Source organism: Pinus tabuliformis, chromosome 9, assembly GCF_031772625.1.
Source record: "Pinus tabuliformis cultivar Carrire ecotype Pingquan chromosome 9, CPIR1, whole genome shotgun sequence".
Classification (NCBI taxonomy): Eukaryota; Viridiplantae; Streptophyta; class Pinopsida; order Pinales; family Pinaceae; genus Pinus; species Pinus tabuliformis.
The window spans coordinates 749,923,682-749,947,972 of NC_142307.1; the positions used below are offsets into that span (position 1 = coordinate 749,923,682).

Consider the following 24,291-nt stretch of genomic DNA (forward strand, 5'->3'; position numbering starts at 1 on the left):
TACCAAGTTTCTCCAAGTTTGTTGGCCGATTGTTGAAAAGGATCTTCTCAAAATGGTTCAAAAGTCTCAAAATACTCAAAAAATAGGAGGCAGCACAAACTCCGCTTTCTTAGCCCTCATACCCAAGGAAAAAGGCGCCAAAAACTTCAACAGATTCCGCCCGATTTCCTTATGCAATACTGGGTACAAGTTAATCACCAAAGTTATTGCAAATAAACTGAAGCTCATTCTTCCCAAAATAATTCCGGAGAATCAAGGAGGCTTCATCCAAGGAAGGCAGATCATGGACAACTTCACCCTTGTCCAAGAGGCAATTCATACAAGTCTTCTTCGAAAAGAACAAGTTATAGTGATTAAACTCGATTTAGCAAATGCCTTTGATCGAGTAAATCATAGCTTTCTTTTAAAAGTCATGAGCAAGTTTGGTTTTGGAGCAAACTTCATTAAATGGATCCAGGCATGCATCTCGGAGCCATGGATTGCTCCTCTTGTCAATGGAAGAGCCACTGATTTTTTCAAAGCTTCGAGAGGGCTTAGGCAGGGGTGTCCTCTTTCCCCTCTCCTATTTGTCATCCAAGCCTCTGTTCTCAGCTTCCCGTTAGACAAAAAGATGCAAGATCAAGATATTAATGGACTGTGTATTGCAAGAGGGGTCAAAAACATAAATCACGCCTTATTTGCGGATGACACTCTGCTTTTGGGTATTGCCTCTCTTTCCTCTACCTCTAAATTTAAAGCAGTTTTGGATGAATTCAGTGAGGCCTCAGGCTGCGTTGTAAATAAGAACAAATGTCGCATCTTCAGCTGGAACACTTCGCCCAGATTGCTCTCCGCTATTTCTAGATGTTTGGGTTTTGCAGCCTCCTCTTCTTGGACCTCTTTCAAATACTTGGGCCTTCCTGTTTTTCATAAGAGACCTGCAAGCAAAGATTGGCTCCCTCAGCTTGAAAAATTCAAGACTAGGATCCAAGCCTGGGGTTACTCCTGGCTCAACACTGCTGGAAAATCTGTCCTAATTAAATCTGTGCTTACCAGCCTCCCTCTATTTCAATTTGCTAGGCTTCTCGCTCCGGCAATCATTTTAAAAAAAATGGAAGAGTTCAAGCGGAGGTTCTTTTGGAAGGGAGGAAAACAGAATGAAAACAAGATTCCCCTTATCAGTTGGGAAACCATCTCCAAGTCACTGTGGGATGGTGGTTTGAATTTCAAAAACCTCTGTCAGCAGAATGTGGCTATGGCAGCTAAGATTATTTGGAGGATCATTGCGCCCAAGCCTGGCTGGGCCCAATTGGCTCTCTGGAAAAAGTATTTCAGAGGTCCTCGTTCTAGCTGTTTAAACAAGGTGATTCATTTGCCTAACTCGTCTTTCCTTAAACTGTATGTTAAAGCTGCTCCTTTAATCAATGCGCACTCCTACTCGATCCCAGGAAATGGCAAAAAGATCAACATCTGGACTGATAAAATCATGAATATGGACCCAATTGAAGACAAAGCCTCCATTAGAGTGCTGCGATGCTGGATGGATAGAGAGGGGCTATGTTCGTTGTGGGATATTTCTCTTTGGAGCGATTCTGTTTGGGCAGGTTGGAAACGTATTGAGGTGCCGGCTCATCTGATCAACGAATGGTCCACGTTGCTTGACCTCCTTCATGGCTTGGCGCCCACGCACATGAGGAAAAGAGATTTGAAAGGCTGGGGGCCAAATGCCAGAGGCTACGCTGTCTCCATGGGATATGCCAAGCTGAATGAGAGGCCATACGTCCCCCCCGACCCAGCACCTTGGCAGGGTGTTTGGAGTTTTCCTTCATGGCCCAAAGTCGACTTCTTTGCCTGGCTTCTTTGCCATGGCAAAATCCTAACGTATGACATATTGCAGAGGAAAGGGTTCTACGGTCCCTCCATCTGCTCGCTGTGCAACGAAAATGCAGAGACAACAGTCCATTTAATCCTTGAATGCAACTTCTCTAAGCAGATCTGGTTCTCCTTTATTCACAATTTGGATCCCAACTTTTTGCTTCCTTGTTCCACTGCTGATCTTTTTTCTAATTGGGCAATCAGATATCCTGGCCCACCTCCTAAAAATCAGATAATCAAAACTGCATGGGCTGTCCTTCCAAAGGTTATTTGTTGGCAGATATGGCTAGAACGAAACAGAAGAATTTTCAGAAATACTAATCAGAATCACAAGGCCTTAGAAATCAAGATTAAATGTCATTTAAAGGAGTGCTTGACTGATATAAAAGATGATTCTAATCTTAGCCAACAGGACATTGCTTGGGGATCATTCCTTGACTTGCAATTTCAATCAGCAGTTAGAAACGCCCCTCCTCTTAAAGACTGGCAAATAAGGAAATTTGAAACTGACTTTCAAGACTGGCTCAAATCGCACTCAAGGCACTCTCTCTTTTTTGATGGGGCAGCAAAGGGAAATCCGGGCAAAGCTGGTGTAGGAGGTGTTGTTGTAAATCCAATTGGGGAAAAAATTCATTCCTTTGCTTGGGGGCTTGGACATTCATCCAGCATTCAAGCTGAGGCTTTGGCCCTCTTTCAAGGCCTCAAGATCCTCAAAGATTTAAATATAAATGAAGCTAATGTTATAGGTGACTCCCAGATCATTATAAACGCAATGGTTTCCAATTCCCCAGCTTTGGATCTTAAACTAGCAAGGCTGATATCCAGAATTAAGGGCTTGGAAAACGCTTTTCAGAAGTTGAATTACTACCATGTGCTGAGAACTCATAATAAAGAGGCGGACATTGAAGCCAACAAAGCTGCCCTCCTCTCTGCCAGGGTCAAGATGAAAGATGAAGAAGAATCATGGGAACCCATCCCATAAGCTGATTATTGCCATGTTTTACTGCTTGCTCTTAAATAAATTTGTTTGTATCTTCAAGTGGGGAAAAATCTTTGAAATCGAATCTATAGATTCCTTATCAAGGAAGAAGTCTTCAAGCTTCAGCTGCATTCTCATTCTTAGCATTGAGATGCAACAGGATATATGATCTGAAAATGGAATGTACTTGTTTAAGGGTACAAGGTATCCATTTCCCATAATTTCAAATGTGAGCTATACACTCCAAGTGACCTCTGAAAATGTGAAAACTTCTTATTTCTTATACAGAGATAGATTGTAGGGGCATTCACCGGACATTTCACCTCTAAAGAGAGGATGAGTTCCAGAGGCTACCTGGCCCTCTACAGGCTCTGCCTAAAGAAATAACAAAGTAAACACTTAGAAGTCTTTGACATACACATACTTGAAGTTTGATGTCTTGCGGAATAAGACAAATAACTTTCTGCAGTTGTATAGGTGGTTATGTGTGTATGAAAGTTATGTATATTTTTTGTTTAACACTTTATATAAGTTTTGTTTAGCATATCATCTTCAGCAAATAAAGACATCAAAATGATGAAGTAGTCCACCCCTTCTGGGCTACATCTGCTGGACCAAGCCTCTCAAACTAGGCTTGTCCTCTTGTATTAAAAATGCTACAAAGGCTAATACAAGAATATGAGTGTCTCTAAAGACATATCTGACTGTAAATACAGAATCAGAAGATAGGAATTAGCTAAACATGCTCTTTCCCAAGCACTAAACAGTGAAATTGTACCTTGCACAGTACTTTCCCCAAATTGGTCCTAGTGGCCCTTTAATCTTGAACGGAGAATTTCGAGGTGAAGATGACCTCAATTGGTTCTGAAACCTCTGCCATTAGACTCATAAGGTCGAAAATAGCAGACATAGGCTTTTGAATCACCAAAAATGGATGAACACAACCCCCAAACAGCTCAAGCACTGAAATGGCCCTAGTGGCCTTGAAAGATTCCCTGAAGCTAAACAGTGAGAAGAATGCTTCAACAGGAAAAACAAGCTGTAGAAATGGATTCAGAATGCTGAAAACCTTCAGGAATGACCTTCGTTTCACATTCACTGGCTGCACACTTCCCAATGCAGCTACCAAACTGATTTGGCCCTAGTGGCTCCTGGAACTTCCACGAAGCAAAATCACCTGCAAACGACCTCAGATGGCTGTGAAACATGTTCCAATGGCTTCAGAAGGTCCAAGAGACCCAAAATAAAATAAAAAAATTCATCCAAAAAGGACTTTCCTAGCCAAAGTTATGACTCATTAAAATTTCTCCAGTCTGCGCTAAAAAAACTCCAAATAAAACTGGCTAAATGCCAGATAACCCCGACAAATAGGTGATTCCACCATTTTTGGAGCGCTCCGCCAAAAATCCGCCAACTTGACTGTTAGTTAACGGCCAGTAAATCCCGCATGTGACCATAAATCTCGGGCTGGTGGTTTGCATTGGATTTCGCGCCGGCGGTTAAGGGTTTAGGCCCATGGTTTTGGGCATATTGGTCACGTGTATGGGGGCTGGCCCCCTTCGGGCCCACCAACATCACCTTTAAACTTTATGAAAGGTTTCTCCGCCATCCCTTACAAGATCTGCCTTTGCAGTGCAGTGGTAAGACGTTGGGTTAATATGAATGAGGTTGCATGTTCAAACCTCTTTGCCACCAAACAAGTTTTATTGTGCGCCCAACATACTTTACTGATGTCACCCAGGCCACGTGGCAGCTTGCCATTCGTTGCTCAGAACGGAATATTCCAATGAATATTCTATGGAATATTCTATTTTAATTTATTTTTTTTTGAAAAATTTCAAAATTTCAATGTTATTGGGTAATTCTTCTTTTTGGCATAACTTTCTCATACAACGACCGTTTTCCGAACCGTTCACGGCACTGGAATCAGGAAGACGAGCTCTATCCGGTCGTTTAGGTTCAAACCAGTTCTGAGCACTTTCATTTTTGACCATTTTACGACACTTGGTCCTGAGCTCTTGATCAATATAGACACTCTCAATGTAATCAGATTTTCGGCATTCAGGCCAAGATGAATATAAATACTCCATAACCGTTTCTGTCAAAAAAAAAAAAAACATTTTCACGAAGTCAAACTACATAAAAATTAAAATTAAATAAATCAACATCTTAACTTGGATCTACCAAGCTTCGAGAGGATGAAATCTCTTATCACTCTAAAAGAGGGTTGTATATCAAGAAATTTGATCCCCCTTGGGGCTTGGTAGATGCATAGTTAAGATGAATCTAAACTGGTTTAATTCCACCCTTTAAATAGATTATATTCCACATGAATACCACAAGTACATACCATGGATTCTCAATATCATGGGTCAATACCATGGCCATTTTATTTTTATTTTTATTTTTACTTTATTTTATTTTGAACCTAGTATGGTAGAGATGTTATAATGTAATATTTAACATTTTGACTAAGTCAAATTACATAAAAATAAAAATTCAATAAAAAGATTAATATAATGTAATGTAAACATTTTCAAGTCAAAATAAAATAACATAATAAAAATAATTTTTGAGAAAAAACTTTCTGCAATAATTACATAAGAGAAGTTTCGTAATGTGATTATTGCTGAAAAATGGCCTATGGTATTGCCCCATAGTATTGAAAACCTATAGTATTCAAATGGAATATAGCCTATTTAAAAAGGGAAGCTTAACGAGCCTAGGTCTATATTAACTTTACCTTTACCAAATGCCTAAAAAAAAGATAGCAAGCTTTTTTTATAATGAAAAAATATTTGAAATCTAAACTGATATAATAATATTCATACTTACAAAATTAATTTAAAAATGTTATATATTTCAATTTAATTTATTTATAACTTATAAATTTTAACATTTTATTTATAAAATAACTTTATTTAATTATATAACAATATATGTTTTTTCTTCATAAAATTAATATAAAAGTAATTTTGGTACCGTAAAAGAACTACACTAGTTGGTTCGAAACGTGTCCACAAATGGTATTCCAATCTCTCATAAAATATAAAAATATAATTAATATAAAAATAATTTTGTTACCGTAAAAGTTATAAAAATATAAAAGTAATTTTGGTACTTTAAAAGTAACTTATAACTTACAGATTTTAACATTTTATTTATACAATAACTATATTTTAAAAATTCACTGGGTTTAAAAGTAATTTTGAAAATGTATCAAGTTTTTTTTTAACTACATGATGAATAGGTAACTGCCAGACCTAATCTATGGAAGACCCAGAATCAAACCTCAAATTTTTACATGTATTTTTTCTCAGTTATAATAAAATCTAGACATACAGTTCAGATCTCTTCTTTTCTCAAAACAATACCGTTTGGATCAATAGGAGGTAAAAGACAACTGTGGTAGGCAAACGTTTTTTCATTTTGTGTTTTTGGGTTTAACCTCATTACATTTTGTACTGGATGGTAAAAGATGAGAAAACGATTCATATCTACGCCACCCAATCTACGGACAAAAAGATTTATCCATTCTTCTCTGTCCAAGCTGAGTAGAGATGGCTATGGCGGTCTCCTCATGCACGCACATCTTCTCCAAATTCCAGTCCTTCTCTGTCCCTCTGTCTGTCCGATGCTCCTCATCCTCGGGCGCCCCTGGAAAAGGTATTTTTATCTCAATTTTCTGATAAATTTGCTCTCAGGTATTCAAATTGTGTAACTCTGTAAGTAAATAAGTTGATATTAATATGAGTGTCACAGAAGTGAAATTAAGGGATGACTGGAGAGAGAGGTCGAGGCCCATTCCTCCTGGTGGAATTTATCCCGCCAAGGACCATTGCAGGTCATTGCTTGCTCGCTTATATTTACAATTCAATTTAAATTAAAGATGAAGATGAACGCTATGTTTATAGGAAATTAACTTTGGCGAACTATGCCAGTCAATGCGGATTATGCGATACGTATTACATAGCTCATGTCAAAAAGGCATGCGCCTTCCTAGGAGATGGCATGTCCAAGATTGAGGTACAAAAAATGTATGGTGGTTTTTTATTTTTTAAATATCTTTGAGAATTTGGCCTTCTGATGTCCCACCATTGCTGAAAGCCGCATTGGTTGCTTATAAAAGGTAGATATGGAGAATTAAGATCTTCAAGATTCAAGAGCTTATCTCATTCTTTGCGAACATTTCACTTGTAAACTTTGATTGACATAAATAGGTAACAACAAATGTCTTCCAAGACCTGCAAAAAATCCTGTATCATAGTACTCATACAATAATAGACAAGCTACCTTTCGCACCAGCACCCACCACACCGAGGTAGATAAAGACGAAGGGCACATTGACGCAGCTGGAGCGCGGTGTTCCCATAGTCACCAACTTCCGCGTGAAACAACCTTCACATCAGTCACACAGACGGATAACACTAATGCTGACATACATTTATAGACACATCGGAGGCTTTACACAAGACTCAGCAGGAGATCACTTCCCATTACATAGTATATAAATCACTCTCGGCACCTGCTAATCTGGCTCTTCACCTACTCATTACTTTCTCTTTGCTCAGCTTCTACAATCCGACGAAACAGCCGAGTTTACTCACTTCTCGAATCTCTAACTACTTATTCAAATGGCTTCACATGCCTACTCTTCAGCCGCTTGGCTGACTCTACTCACTCCCCTAACTAATTGAAATTACTCTCCACATGAACTCTTCAGCTCCTTCGCTGTCTCTTAATCTGCCCCTTCATCCTCCTTGCATGGCTGTTAAACATCCTTTCTGTTTCTCATCTGCAATACCCTCTTGTGTGTTATTTTCTTTCAATTTTGTTCTGCGAATCTGCACACTCTGCCTCTTGGTTCACTGCGCGCACTTTCTCACCCATCTAACCATGTGTTAACTTTGTGCACTCTACAAACTATGCATTGCTCCAAATTACTTTTGAATAACTTAAGCCTCAGACTGTAGAGGATTAACTTAAGTCTCAGGCTTCAATTTAAATTCGAATTTGAATAAGCCTGTGTTACCAAGATTGATCAGCTTAGACTGGGAACTTCTGGCCACAATTTGGTAGTGAAGGTAACAAGTGTCGAGATCTTTCTTCAGGAGGGGTGTCTTGACAGCCAAGTTCGTCAAATGCGAATTGCTGAATGTTTATTTGGCAATGAAACAAGCATCGTTATTTTCACGGCCAGAAATGAGCAAGTTGATCTTATGAAGGAAGGGTCTACAATCATCATGCATAATGCTAAGATCGACATGTTAAAAGGTTCAATGTGACTTGCTGTTGATAAATGGGGTATGATTAAGGTGACTGAGCTTATATTCTCGGTGGAGGAGGAGAATAATATCTCTCTTGTGAAGTGTGAGCCTGTCAATGTTTAGGAAGACTAAAACTTGCATTTCTGATTAAATGTCCACTTAATAGGCAAATGCAAAACATAGAATGGATAGTAAGCGATAATACTGGTAATGGGCACATTTTCTTAGCAGCTTTATGGCCACTCTGGGGCAGTTTGAATGTTGAGAAAAATGTTGTTTGTAGTTTACAACAACACACATTTCCTCATTCTGAGATATGATTTGTCAAATGAACATAAAATAGGAGTTGGATGGATGTTGTAACTGACTGATTCTCTGTTCCATTGGGCATGTTGTGTTGAATACAACCACCTAGGTGAGAAGTAGTTGTGGAAATATTTTCGCCTTCTCACCTTGTATCTAACAAGGAGGGATAGTATTAGTGATTGACAGTCAGAATTTGAGTTTAAAATTAATCGAGCATGAACAAGTGAGCCAGAATTACAGCTGGAACCAGAGTCTTGAGTTAGAGCCAAAGCTGTAGTCATGGTTAGAGCCAAATCCATGAGCATGATTCAGTTTGTGGTTGTCTTGAAACAACCATTTAGTAGAAGACTTACAGCTTCTGCTAGACATCAGTTTGTGGTCATCTTCAAATCACCATTTGCAAGCACTTCCAGTTAGTAGAATACATCAACTCATAGCTAAATTAGGAAATATTTCGGTAACCGCTAAGCCTTAGAGTTATTGATTTTAACCCTGTATAGTTAACTGCTGCAAATAGATTCTAAATAAAAGTAGAAATGATGCAATGGCACAAATACACACATTTAACACAAAGATTTTGCCCTGGAAACTCTAAAATATTTATTAGTGTTTTCTATCTTTACTATGTTACACTACAATGTGCATATCCTGTAGCATCTATAAACACCCAATCCATTAAGCCTAGATTAGAATACAACCATAGTTCTATAACCAGAATTACAAAACCATTCGCTGAACCATGCGCCACAAATCCACTAAAAGCGAAATCCATGTGCCGAAAACCTCCAAAAAAGGATTTAAAACCTGTACAATTTTTTTCCTTGTATAAATTTCTATAGGGATGGGTGGAACTCCAATGAACAGGGGGGGTTGCCACCCCCTTGTGACATCCTCACTGTGGTCGATGTAACGTATTGTGTGTGGGGCTAGTCATTCAAAGAATATAACACATACCGAAGAAGAGATGAGTTATAGAGTTTGTGATCATCTTCAAATCACCATTTGCGAGCACTTCCCATCAACATAATATATCAACTCTACCTAAATTAGGAAATATTCTGAGAACTGCTGAGCCTTAGAGTTGAGTTCTATAGTTGGTGGTCAGCCTTGAACCACCATTGTGTTTGTAGTCATCCCAAAACCACTAGATTTAGAGAGCACATACAACCATTGATAGCTGTATTCATCTCTTTACTTTGATTTGCAAGAACCCCTATGGATTAAAGGGGAGGATGTTAAATACATAATGCGTTAGAGTTATGATAAGGAATATGAACTATCAGTGAGAATCCAATAAACCTTGGAAGATGAATCTAATTGTCATAAACATTGTATTTATATTTGTATCATCTTAATGAAATGTAAGTCACGCTTATCTTTAATTCTGGTGCAGTCCAGCAAGACCCTTGTTAAATATCCTAATATCAGCCCCGATTTATTTTCTCCCAACGATTATTTACTCCCAGAAATTTATTTTACTATCCAAATAAGTTATGAATTATTGAAAAATAGAATCATTGGTATTTTAACTTCTAGAAATTTATATGTAGCAGAAATAAAAATAGAGAGAAATCACACATTACAACAGATAAACACCCACAACAATTCTCTTTCATTGATTAATCTTAGGAAAATTAGGGTTTCGACCCATAGAGAAATTACAAGGAAATATGCTCTTACTGGAACCTATAACTGGGCCCCACTGGAAGAATTCATTCCTAGGAATTTTGGCTCAGTGGAAAGTAGCTTCTGCAAATCAACCCCCAGTTGGCACCTTTGGTAAAATAGGAATTGGAGAAATTACTCAGTGTAGGTATAATTGCTCCAGCCAGGCATCCCTGAATCCTCATGGTTGTCTAACCAGGTAGTGGTTAGAAAGAAGATGGGACAGATTAGGCTGTGTGTAGATTTTAAAAATCTTAGTATGGCATCAATAAAGGACAACTACTTATTGCCTAGCATGGAGCTGTTACTACAGAGAATCACTGGATCAGAAATGAGGTTTTTCTTGGACGAATATTCAAGTTACAACGAAATTTTGGTAAAAGCAGAGGATAGAGAGAAGACTGCATTTATATACCTTGGGGCACCTTCGAGTACATCAGAATGCCTTTATAAAGTTATTCTAAGCATACCCATGTGCCCAAATTGACAAATCATGGAAGGCATAGGAGATATATTATTGGGCTCACTAAATTAGAAGTACGTCCCACACTTGTGAGGCTTCTTGAGGATGTTTGGAGGATTAAAGCTAGCCATTAGATCAAGTCAATGACGGAAAAGGTCAATTACTGAATTAAAGGTCAAGTTACCAAGCATAAAGGAGGAAAAGCATTGCACAGAAAGGCAAATGGACCAAGTCGACCTCCTTAAGGTAGTTATTTGGCCTTTCCAAGGGAGCGTTGAAGGTGTAGAGGTTACTCCAAGTGAATGTTGGACCCCATGTGGACAAAGTATAGCTATTGGAAGGTGTGGGAGCCTCTCTCCAAGCAAAGTGGACCTCCTATCAAGTCAATTCAAGCCTCCTTCAAGCAAGTTCTGCTCTCATATGGTAGATGTTTTCTCCATGAAGCAATTCGACCCCCTTCTTGAGGGTTGTTTCTCATGTAAAATATATTTTTCATTGTAAAGACTTAGTCTTCATTTTGTGGATGACAAGTTTGATCATTATTTTTGGGAGAGAGTTTCAAACTAGCCGCTAGAAAGAAAATTATATAAGGCTAATCTCTCATCCCATTTGTGTGTCGTGAATTGTGAGATCATCATGCCATAATAAGAATATTTTTTGGTGCAAAGTTGCAAAGTCTTATCTTGTGGATTCATTCTTTTATTCTTTTTCTTATTAGCCATGTAAAAGAATTGTTTTTCATAAGATAATTACAGGTTTTTATAAATCACACCAAGTATGTGGATTGATCCATTAAGCGGCTACATAGTCATGTGGAAGAGGAAGGCCAGGGTGCTAGTCCTCAATTCATTTTTGTTGGTTTAGGATTTATTAAAATTTGATTATTTGATGAACCCTTTTTGGGGGTTTCTCCTTCAAGGACAAGATCTGTCCTAATTCCATAGTTGATCCATTGGCCAGAGATATTCCAAGAGGGAATTGCTCTTAGCTGGGTTTGGGCACTGATACATCATCTTAGACTAGAGTGAGGGTGATTAGCCATTTCGACTTGATATTCACATCCTAGTCCACAAATATAAGGTTGACTTAGAAGGGGTTGTACTTGCAATCTGACATGAGAATAGGTAATTTGCAATGCTAATGTAAACCTCACCTCAACAACCAATACTTAAAAAATCCAATTTTTTTTTTCAAATTTTTGTTTTATATAGTATAAAAATTCAGAAAACATAAAAATACCAAAAATATTTTACTAGCTTGAACTTAATTTCTATTTAATTTTATTACTTGGGTTATGATCAAATCTTATCCGTTTCCTCCAAGAAAGGTATAACTTGCTTGCTTTGTGTAAGGAAAGCTAATCTGAAACAAATTCAAGTGACTATCCAAGGGTTTTATAAGTCTGCAATACAATTTGTAGCAGTAGATTTGAGTGGTATGTGAAACTCTCACTCAAGGGTTTTGAGACAAAAAAATACGTACTTATAAATCCTTGTTTTTTTTTCACTTTGAAATATTAATTCTTTATTATTAGAGGTGAATAATCAATATCCAGCTTGCTGGAAATTGATTTTCTGCATAAATAAATCTGAGTTTTTGACTGCTTGGGGATTTAACTTCTCTTAGTAACATTTTCCAAATTTCAATATTTTCCAAATTACTCATTCATTTTAAGTGATGAGCTGCTCATATTGTTGCTTATTCATTGCCCTATCTTTTCCACTCCTAAATCCACTTCCAAAGAACATTATAGGCTTGTGGGTGGCCCCAAAATGGGGTTTAGCCTGCTAGTTTCTGCATTTTTCAACTGTTTTGCAGATATGAAGTTGCAAAACAACAAACTAAGTATTCATTTTCATCCATATACCAAAGTCTACAGTATGGTATTTGACATCAAATTTGATAACGACTCTTAACACTTAGTTATTGTGCTATTTCAAGGCTTATTTTTTTAATTGGAGTGTTATTTTTGTGTTGGTCTACTTTTTCTGCAGTCATATTGTCATCTTCAAATCAACAATATCTTTGAAAATTAACTCCTAGACTCCATCACCCAGGAGATATTACTAGGCACTGGTCTACTAATTTGTGTTGGAGGTTATTTAGTATAGGGAAGCCTCCCTTTGCTTTATAGGAGTTGGCCTAAAGAGTGGGGACTTGTGTTGAGGTGACAATGGGCACTTGTCCTATGTGCTGTCATCTTAGCATCTCGTAAAGACCTTATCAAGATCTGCTAATTTGGGCGGTAATGGAGCTATTTATTTGTTTTATTATATCATGATAAGCCAAAAGTGTGGATTCTATGTGCTTATGTATTATATTGGGCCATGCCTAGATGATCCATGTAATTGTGTTGGACCTAGGTGGTATCTCCAAACCCTCGGTGGCTAGTCTTGGTCTATCCTTTTATTCCCAATTTCAAGATAGTCATTGCTCTTATGGCGTATGTTGACTCCCCCTTGGTGGCATTAGGTTGGCACCATGTCGGTCATTTATGACCTAGATTTGGTATGCAAAGGTGTTGGGATGGATCTACTAGGATACATGACCTTGGGGAAATCCTAGGATTTATCACTTCTTTATATGTAATCTAACAATGTTGCTCATGTTGTGAAGGTTGTTATACCTATTGGAAGCATATTTATCTTATGCCTAAGCATGGAACCCCATGTTATATATTCATCACACTTTTGCCATGGGCTCTTGGAGATGATTTTGCATATGCTTATATAGTTTGATCATTCTTGTTGAAGTTTTGCAAATCTCAAAGTATTTTGTGTATCCCAAGGCACTAGTCACATCATTTGGGGAGCCTTTGGGCTATTTCCACATGCATAGGTCTCCTCTTGAGATGACATGTTGAAGATCTTTGAGTGCCCCCTTCGTCTATCACTTTTTGAGCTATTTGTTAATTGATGTGAGGGCTGACCTTTGATAGATAGATGCCATACTGGCTGTTGGAGAGTTTTGTGACTTGTTTTGACTTGGAGGGTCACTTTCCACTCTTTGTGGAGTTTCTTCACTTGTTATGTGGATGTTGTCATAGCTTGGAGATATCATTTGAGGACTTATGAGAATGATTAGAGGAGTTGTCCACTTCTTGAGGGCTTCTTCACTTCATTTATAAGGTCATTCGACCTTTGGAAGCTAGATGTTGGCTCATTTCTTGCTTGGAGGACTTCAACACCATGATTTGAGGCTTTTACTGTGCATTTTGAAGGGAATGTTGAGAATATTCACCAAGTCAATTTCATCCTTGTTGGATGGCCTCCTATTTTGGAGGATTTAATGTTCATATGGCATGTTTTACATGTAGTTTGATTTTGTCTCCTTCATTATGTGGATGACAAGTTATTTTTTGTAATTTTTTTATGCTAGATTTTAGGAGATAAAAAATAATAATGAGAAGAATGTAGAAGCCTCATATATAAATAAAGGCTATCCTCTCATTCCAATTTGTTGTTGTTGTTGGATATCATTGGAGAATAATTTTTTTTGAAGATCTACCTATTGGAAGCTTTGGTGTTAATTCTTGCAGCTCTTTTTCTCTCTTGGTTTATTTCTTGGTGCATCAAAGATTTATTGTGATATTTCAAGACTTTTACAAGATTTCAAGATCGATTCATTTGAAGGGTAAGTCTACCACTTGGAAGGAAGACATTATAGCTATGTTGCATGGGGACCCTCACCCCAGAAAAGCTTGCACACCCTGCATTTCAAGGACTTGTGGACACTTAGGAAATGTCTCCAAATTGCTAGGGACTTCATTGGGGATCCTGGGACTAGCTGGCCGTCCCCAATATGTTCTAGGTAGATTTTAGGGACGTTTTGGACGACTATCAGGGAGTTTTTGGGCAGATTTTAGGGACAATATGGGCATATATCTTCAATTTTGACAATCATGGACATTGATGATTAGGCAATATTATCACTTTTTCCGTCCATAATTTTTGTGTTGCACTAAATCTAAATATGTTACACAAGTTGCAACTTAAAACATGGGTTTTGTGTGATGGGTTTCAATTGGGTTTCTAGCAATTTGAATATTGTATTTTCAACAACCAAATTACGAGAAACAAATGTAATATTCCTACTTAGGAAATACAGTGATAAACAAAGCAAAAACTGATATAAACACACAAAATTCAGAAATATAAGTAGACACCCAAAAAATCTCCAACAACACCATCCAACTGAGCCATTTTATTCAATATATGGAGCAATGGTACAATGGGTATGGAAAGAGTGCACTTGGGCTTGCCACAATGGCAATCTAGACAACCCCTAGGTCATAAAATACAATGCCTAGATGTGGGAATGTGCTGCCCCAAATATGCTGTGCGCTGCTCTGCAGAACCGCTGTCTGCTGGAAAGAAACTACTGAAAGCCCCTCGTTCGGTGCTCAAAATATTCTGCAAAATTAGCTCCGGGCTCCTCTCAACAATCCCACCAAAACCTAGAAAAGGTTTGGTCTAGTTCTGTTAATTTTAGGCAACAATGGTATGTTCTATGCTTTAGAGCAATTTTACTTCAATTTCTTTATTAGCCCAGTATCAATATTCAGATTAGCAATCACATCAACATGATAGTAAAATGCAGATAGAACATAAACATAAACAGTGGAAGACAAGCCAAGACAAGAGGACACAAGATGTGGCACCAGCCAGGGACAAACCCCAATGTGGGGAAACCCTTGATCAAATCTTCTTTTAGTCTTCAATAGTTCAGCAGAGAGAGATAGTACAATTTACAAATTTGATAATTTATAACAGTAGCAAAAGAGCCCTAACCAGAAAAGTCAACGCTGGTCAACAAGGCAGATTTGACCCTCAGCAAATCGGTCAACTTCAGTCAACTTTGGCCTCCAAACAACAAGATAAAACAACCCTCAAAACAATCAAATTCAGCCCAGTCAAAGTCTGGTCAAACAACCCACCTGTGGTCAGCCCTAGCTGTAGTCAATGCTGGTCAACAATCAACGTTTAGCCTCGATTTCTGTGCCCAGAAATGCGGCCTGCCCAAACAGAGATAGACCTCACAAAAACACAGTCAAAGGAGGTCAATGCATGCTGGTCAACGCTTGGCCAAGTGTCCAGAGATTTGGTCTCCTGAAATTTCGGCCTTCTAAAATTTTGGCCTCCTGAAATTTCGCTCTCCTGAAATTTCGGACATGTGGAGAGAGAGAGGCCCAGAAATCCGTACCCAATCAATGAGGAGAGAGAGAGAGGTGTGAAGATGAGTGTGTCCAAATGAGGCTAAGTCACCTTCTATTTATATGCAACGTTGAGGATGAATAAACGTGACTATTGGGCTTCTGAGTGTTGATTTGGGGTAGCATCGGATGTGCTCTAGCCATGAAAATTGGTGGCGAGGCTAAAGCACATGAGATCTCCAAGACCCAGAAATGGTTTGGGTAAATTCTACCCGGTGAAGGAGATATTAAAATAATTAATATTTTTAACGGGTTCCTAATTCTAAACTTAGGAAAATAAAAATATTAATGGGTATTAATATAAAACTGGGTTAGAAGATTCTAAATGACATGGATCAAGCCAAATCTAACCTTAGTCATTGATTAGAGATGTAATTTCGACCGTTGAAGACTCAATAGAAAACGTATAAGAGGAGGCTTGAGGGTCAGTTGGAGATACACTAGAGTGATCAGTTAGTTCGATTTTCTAGAGCGGGGTTTGCTAAGAGAAATCGAACCAATGATCAAAGTTGCAGCGAGGGGCAGTGAGTACGGGGCAAAGAGGCAAAGATAGTGCCAAAAGACCAGCGCAGAGGCAGAGAGGCAGACGTAGAGCTAGAGGTAGCCACGTAAAGGCCAGCAGTGACTGCGCAGAGCCCAGAAGGGTCTACGCCATCCACGCAGAGGCTGCAGAAGTGGTGTAGAGGGCCAGAGAGGTTGCACAGAGCCTTAGAAGGCTGACGCAGAGGGTTTTAGGTTGACGCAAAGGCCAGGAGGGCTGACGCAGTGCTTCAGATTGTGCTGGAGAGGGTTTCGTGGGGCAAACTTTCAGAATATCTGCTTCCGAAGAGAGGTATTACTGCCAGATTTTTTATCTCTGTCGAGTGAGCTAGTTTGGCACCCAATTGTACTCAGAAAAGTTGCATAATAATAAAACCCTCAGAATTGCTGCACCAGTTTTCCCAAGTTGGGTTTTTCCGGGGACGATTGTCCAAAAATAACGGTGTCCCTTGTGTGTTTGTCTATTTCTTTCAGTTGTTGATCTATAGATGGTTGAGACTGTATTGTGTTTATTTCAGTGTTTATATGGTTAAATAACTTGTTAGTAATTAAACAAGTAGGCGAAATAAACCAGAGAATACAGATAAAATTTCTAACGGGTAATACTTAGAAATTCAACATTGTATCAAAGCGTTGCAGATCACAGGAGAGTTGAAGACGCTAGCTAAATCAGAGAATTTGCAGCAGAAACAACTGTCTCGAGTGACAAAAGTTGTTCCTAGGTAGAAAGCAGCAGAGAAGGGTTGACGCAGAGGGCTTGCGTCATCAGTTCGAGCTAGAGAGAGGCCAGCGCAAAGGCAGAAGAGGCTCACAAAGAGCCACGCAGAGACCAAGAGGGTTAACGCAGTTGGCCAACGCGTAAAATCAGCCTTCCTGGGATTGTGCAGAGCCTAGAGGCTCAGTTCTTTAGTCGCTGGGGCATAGGAAGCTGTGGGTAGATTGCAGAGAGTGAAGCTGGTGGGGTGTTGTTGTTGCTGAGACAGAACAATACCTAACAGGGCAAAACCAAGGTATGGGGAGTCGCTATCTAGGCGGATTTCGAGACAAGGAATCCAGATCAGTGTTGCCTGTGCATAGGAGATTGGAGAGGTGCGATTCAATGGTTGGCAAGAGGATTTCTAGGAGGGAAATCGAGACTCAGAGGGAGTCGAAGAGAGAACTTCCAGGAGGGAAGTAGAGACTTAGCGGAGTTGAAAAGAAGAGCAGAGAGATGGCCATGAATGGACTGAGGGATTGAGACACACTGGATGGGGTGTCCAACTTTGTCATCTGGAAGGCCAGGATCCTGTCCGTTCTAGATAGACATTGCATCAAGGCCTTCGCCTTGAGAACCGTGGCTATCCTAGTTGACCCAGTTGATAACAAAAAGTATGAGGATGCAATGGCCAAGGCGAAATGCATAATCCTTGATGGGGTCAAGGATCATGTGGTCCAGCATATTGCTGAGAAGGAGATGACAAAGGAAACGTGGGATACCTTGAAGACATTGTATCATGGCACTTCCGTGCAGAGGAAGATGCTACTGGAGAATCAACTGCAGTTGTACTAGATGCAAAAGGGGGAGCAGGTAGATCACTTCCTCAGTAGGTTGCAGGATATCCGGGACCAATCGACTTCCATAGGGGCCACCCCGGATCAGGAGTTGATGGTGAGGACCGCCCTAAACGTAGTCTTTGAGGAGTGGGAGACATTCGTCCAGAGAATTCTGGGCAGAGCGAATCTTCCAGATTGGGAAGAATTGAGGGCAACTCTTTGCCAAGAAGAGATTAGATGGCTGACCAAGATGGGAAGTAGCAACAAAGGAACCCGGGTCAAGAAAGAGGAGGAAGAGGATTCAACTCTGGCATCTGCAGGGCAGCAGGGGAAGAGGAAGAAAAATGATCTCTCCAAGATTAAGTGCTTCAACTGTGGGGAGCTGGGCAATTATGCAAACCAATGTCCCAGGAAGAAGAATAAGGGAGAGGCATCTGACTCCAAGGCAACGCCAGCGAAGGCAGAGGATGATGACGATTGTGCCATGAGCACTCATGTACCTCTAGAGAAGAGGTGGGGTGACATCGAGCTGTAGTCAGGAAGACTACAGGCAATTAGGGGCAGGATCCTTGAGGCACCCAAACTCTTGGATCAGTTCCGGCCACGGTAGCCCTGAAGTGACAATAGCAGGATGGCGGATGTTGGTAGAAGCAGACGCGGATGGAGCAACAGGGAGTGCTAGAGTGCAAGGATCTGTAACAACGCAGTGGGGATTGCAGCAGTGCGAGAGGCACAGTGGACGTTGCAGCGATGCAGGAAGGCACATAGGGTTTTGCAGTGGTGCGAGAGGCACAAAGTTGTTGCAACAATGCAGAGAAAGCAGAGGGAGCACGAGTTAGCGGCAGAGAGAGCTTCAACATCAGAAGGGCTTCTAGCCTAACAAGGATGTCAGTAGTTGGGTAGATCAGTTACCATCGTCTCAGTAACTAAGTTGCAGTGCAAAAGTAGCAGTGGTAGTGCTATGGGCAGCACGATGCAACATGATGAGAGAGGGCTGCAGTGCAGATGCAGTGTTGGGAGGAAGGACCAGCAACAACACAAATGCAGAGGAATTGCCGTACAGATGTAGCAGTGGCAGTGGTAGAGCCATGGGCAACAATACAGGATGCAACAATGCAGAGGATGTTGGGTGGGAAGGCCAAGCATCAACACAAGTACCAATGCCGTATGATGATAGTGATGTTTAGTTGTGGAGCATTACTAGAGCACATTCCTTGCTAAGAGGGAGTGTTGATTTGGGGTAGCATTGTATGTGCTCTAGCAATGAAAATTGGTGGAGAGGCTAAAACACATGAGATCTCCAAGACCCAGAAATGGTTTGAGGAAATTCTACCCGGTGAAGGAGATATTAAAATAATTAATATTTTTAATGGGTTCCTAAGTCTAAACTTAGGAAAATAAAAATATTAATGGGTATTAATATAAAACTGGGTTAGAAGGTTCTAAATGACATGGATCAAGCCAAATCTAATCTTAGCCGTTGATTAGAGATGTAATCTCGGCCGTTGAAGACTCAACAGAAAAAGTATAAGAGGAGGCTTGAGGGTCAGTTGGAGATACACCAGAGTGATCAGTCAGTTTGATTTTCTAGAGCGGGGTTTGCTAAGAGAAATCGAACCAATGATCAGAGTTGCAGCGAGGGGCAGTGAGTACGAGGCAGAGATAGTGCCGGAAGACCAGCGCAGAGGTAGAGAGGCAGACATAGAGCTAGAGGGAGCCACGTAGAGGCCAACAGTGACTGCGCAGAGGCCAGAAGGGTCTACGTCATCCATGCAGAGGCAACAGAAGTGACGCAGAGGGCTAGAGAGGCTGCGCAGAGCCTTAGAGGGCTGACGCAGAGCCCAAGAGGGTTGACACAGTGCTTCAGATTATGCTGGAGAGGGTTTCGTTGGGCAGACTTTTAGAATATCTGCTTTCGAAGAGAGGTATTACTGCCAGATTTTTTATCTCTGTCAGGTGAGCTAGTTTGGCACCTAGTTGTACTCAGAAAAACTGCATAATAATAAAACCCTCAGAATTGTTGCACTGGTTTTCCTACTTGGGTTTTTCTGGGGACGATTGTCCAAAAATAATGGTGTCCCTTGTGTGTTTGTCTATTTCTTTCAGCTGTTGATCTGTAGATGGTTGAGACTGTATTGTGCTTATTTCAATGTTTATATGGTTAAATAACTTTTTAGTAATTAAACAAGTAGGCAAAATAAACTAGAGAATGCAAATAAAATTTCTAACGGGTAATGCTTAGAAATTTCAACACTGGCCTACATAAGTTTGCTGGCCGACCTTGACAATTTGACCATAATCAAAATAAATTCATAACTTCATTTGTACATGTCAGAATCAGATGATCCTGTGATCAATCCTACACCTCTCGGAGAGAGGAATCCAAGAAAAATATCAGCTGTCATAAATAAGATGACCCATGTGGAGTTTGGCCCTAGTTCCCAATTTTAACACTTCCTCTCAACTAGGGAGAACTCCATTTGGTAATCCATTTGCCAATCTGTACTATCTCTGCCATCAATGCATTGCTCTGCTTTGCTGAACTATGAAGAAGAAGTGATCGAGAATGTATCATACCATTCTCCACTGATTCAAAGTTAGTCCCAATCAAAGGAGAGTGTGTCATACCACTCTTACTGACCCAAAGTCAGTTCCAATCAAAAGAGAGTGTCTCATACCACTCTTACTGACCCAAAGTCAGTTCCAATTGATCCTAGATCAATATCGGTCATCCTAGCATAGGGAGCACGGTAGTACACGATGCGTGCATCGGTAGTACTATGGTCCCTATCCTCATTTCCCTACTCATTTCCAGATGAGGGGTAGTTCCCATGAGTCCCAAACTACATGGGTAGGATGTCTTAGCTGAAGAAGGACGAACCACTCATCCTGCCTACATGTCGCCAAGGGGTATCGCAAGGGAAGGGTGAACCACTCACCTTGTACACAACAAACCCCTAGGGGAAGGTTGAACCACTCACCCTATGGTTGCTCATCGCTCTAAGAAGTACCCCAGGCCTCTTGGAGCTCCCAGAGCTCAATGTCCATCTCAGACAGGACCCTCATATAGGGTCTCTCCATGACTCCAAGTTGTTCTCGGAAGGCCAAGAGCTTGACCTTCCCCAGGGGCTTTGTTAGAATATCGATGACCTGCTCATCAGTCCCAATGTGATGGAGCCTTATCGCTCCTCGTTGTACCATATCCCGGATAAAGTGGTATCTGATATCTATATACTTGGAGCGATCATGAAACACAGGATTTTCTGATAATCGAATCCCACTCTGGTTGTCGTAGAGGATCACGGTGGTATCCAGCACATGTCCAAATAGCTCACTGAAGAGCTTCCTCAACCAGACAGCTTCACAGGAGGCCATACTAGCAGCTATGTATTCAGTGTCGGCGGTGCTCAAGGCAACCGGTTTTTGTTTCCTGCTTATCCAGGATATCGAAGCAGAACCCAAAGAAAAACAACATCTAGAAGTGCTCTTGCGATCCACCACACTGCCAGCCCAATCAACATCAGAATAACCATGCAGCCTCACATCTCCGGCAGTGTATCTCAGTCCATGAGTGATTGTGCCCGAAGATATCTCAAAAGATTATTGGCACTAATCTAATGTGTATGATGAGGCTCAACCATATATTGGCTCAATGTGTTAAGTGTAAAACATATGTCTGGACGGGAGTTCACCAAGAACATCAATGCTCTTGTGAGTTGACGATACTCAGAAGCATTTCTCAATTCAGGTCCAACAACACTACCACATACTTCTTAAAGTTAAGTTCCATCGGAGTAGTCATAGGCTTGTAGTCCACCATCCCAAATCTTTCCAATATCTTCACAACATATTTTTCATGAGAGAGGAAAATTTCACTTCGCTTTTGCCAGACCTCCAACCCTAGGAAATAGTGCATTGATCCTAGGTCCTTCGTCTCAAATTCAAAAGCCATCTCCCTCTTACATTTGTGAATGAGAGGGTCTGCACTTCCGTTAGCTCCATGCTTGATTTTGTAGAGCCACTTAGAGGTGACAACCGATTTGTCTTGGGGTCTAGGGACCACATCCCAGACATCATTCTTCATAATTGACTTGTATTCTTCATTCATAGCATCCTTCCATACTTGATGCTTCACATCTTCTTCAAATGATGAAGGCTCATTTTGAATGATAGTGCTCATGGCGGTGAAATATCTTTTATACCTGTTCGGCTTCTTGCTTTCATAGAAAGTCCCCCTTGGTGCAATGTGTCCCTTGGCATCTTCGAGAGTCCCTAAGCCATGAGGGTCTCCTTTTGGAGGAGGAGGGCTCATGAGGAGGAGGATTAATATGATCCATAGGTTTATCAACATTAGGCATCGTTTCGTCTTCTTTTGCACCCTGATTTCTGGTGTCAGCTCTTTGTCCTTCCTTAGGATAGGAAGGTTGTTGATCTTCTTGAGGGACATATCTTCGTCGAAGGTGACATCATGACTTATCTCAACTTCCTTTTGACCAGCCACATAAATTCTATATCCCTTAGAATTTTCACTATAGCCCCCACAAAGATTCCTTTCTTCCTAGATGCACCCAATTTGCTTCTTTTCTCTTCCAGCGCATGAAAATATACAGGACTTCCAAAAATTCTAAAATGAGAGACATTGGGTTTCTTACCAATGAACATTTCTTTGGGAGTCTTGGAGTCCAATGTTTTATGAGGGCATCAATTTTGAACATACACGGCGATATTTGCAGCTTCAACCCATAGGAACTTTGGAAGGCCTTGATCATGAAGCATGGCATGCACTGCTTCTACAATAGAGTGATTCTTCCTTTCAGCCATACCATTTTTCTCAAGAGTGTATGGCGTTGTGGTCTCCCTCTTAATGCCAACTTTTTTGCAATAATCTTGGAATTCATTGGATTCGTACTCAGTCCCATTATCAGTCCTCAATATCTTGATTTTCTTCTCGGATTGGTTTTCGATCAAGGCTTTGAAGTGTCGAAACCAGGTGAACACTTCATCCTTCTTCTTCAAGAAGTAGATCCAGGTCTTGCGAGAATAGTCATCTTTAAAGGTGAGATAATATAAGTACCCTCCCAAAGAGTTTACGGGCATCATACTAGATATGTCGGAGTGGATCAATTGCAATATATCTGTGGTCTTGCTATTACTTGAGGGGAATGGTCCCCTTGTAAGTTTTCCTTCGGCACATCCCGGACATACACCTTCATGCTCTACTTTGAACTCGGGCATACCTGTCACCATCTGTCTCACATCGGGTAGGGCCTTATAATGAAGATGGGCAAACCTTCGGTGTCATAGTTTAGATTGTAGAGATGTGTCGCAAGACATGGCTCCCAATGGACTTCCTCCAACTTGATACAAAGTGTCAACCTTGAACCCAAGAGTAAAAGCATCTTTAAAATTTCTTTTCCAAACATGTACCTTTCCATCGATGAATGCCACCTTGAATCCTTTGTCCTCCATGGCTGAAATGGACACCAGGTTCTTCTTGAGATCAGGTACATATAGTACTTCTTGCAAATGAATAGTGTTACCTTGATTCAATTGAAGGGTAACATTCCCTACTCCCTTCACGGGATAGGTGGCATCGTCTCCAAGGATGATCTCCAAGTTTGTCTCCTTTTCTATCAGATTAGAGAGGGCTTCCTTGTATTCGGTGAAGTGCCTTGAGGCACCACTATCAATTAGCCAATTTCCCAAAGTGTTCGGAGGAGAGGCAGTGGAGAGGGCTGATATAAGATAATACTCTTTTTGCTTATTGTTAACAACATTTGATTCTTCATACCTGGAGTTCCTTGATTTCTTGGAGGGTCGACCATTTCCTTGATGTCCCACATTCTTTTTTCCTTTGCCATTGGACCTGCCATTCCTTTGATCATTGTTGTTGAAGTTGCCCCTGGAATGATTGTGATCATCATCATGCGATGTGTCCCTTCTATTTGGACACTCCCTTGCATAGTGGCCAAACTTATTGCAAACAAAGCACCTACCCTTCCTTCCTCCCTTAGATCCAGGCTTTCCATGGAAATGACCTTTAGACCCTGCATTATTTCTCCTTTTGGCATGAGCAGAGAATGCAGTGGGGTTGCTTCTATTAGAAGGCATTTCTTGCTCCACCATTCTTGTTTCTTCTTGAATGCATCTTGACATCAATTCTTCAAACCCTGGAATTCGATCATTGTTGAGGACGGTGGTTATAAATACATACCACTCAGGTGGGAGTCCTCCAAGGGTGGTGAGAGTAAGTTCCTTGTCAGGAATGACTTCTCCAATCGAGAGTAGATCATTCTTGATCTTAGTAATCCTCAAGAAATAAGATTGAATATCCTCGTCCTTGCCCTTCTTAATATCCTTCAACTTATTCTTGAGAAATAGAATTTGATTAGCATTACTAACCTTGAACATGCCAACCAACTTGTCGTAGATCTTCTTGGAGGTCTTCAATTCGGAGATGTAGGCCACCAGA

The 24,291-nt window shown here is 40.4% G+C and overlaps 1 protein-coding gene across 1 annotated transcript in view; it reads left to right on the forward strand.

Moving 5' to 3' along the window:
• Positions 1–6,333: 6,333 nt before the first annotated feature.
• HCAR (coenzyme F420 hydrogenase family / dehydrogenase, beta subunit family) overlaps positions 6,334–24,291 on the forward strand; it is a 358,257-nt gene continuing 340,299 nt past the window's right edge. Inside the window, exons 1-3 of the mRNA XM_089440579.1 lie at positions 6,334–6,499; positions 6,596–6,677; positions 6,775–6,859. Coding sequence (XP_089296705.1) covers positions 6,394–6,499; positions 6,596–6,677; positions 6,775–6,859 — 273 coding nt within the window. The 5' untranslated portion in view covers positions 6,334–6,393. The remainder of the gene's footprint in view (positions 6,500–6,595; positions 6,678–6,774; positions 6,860–24,291) is intronic.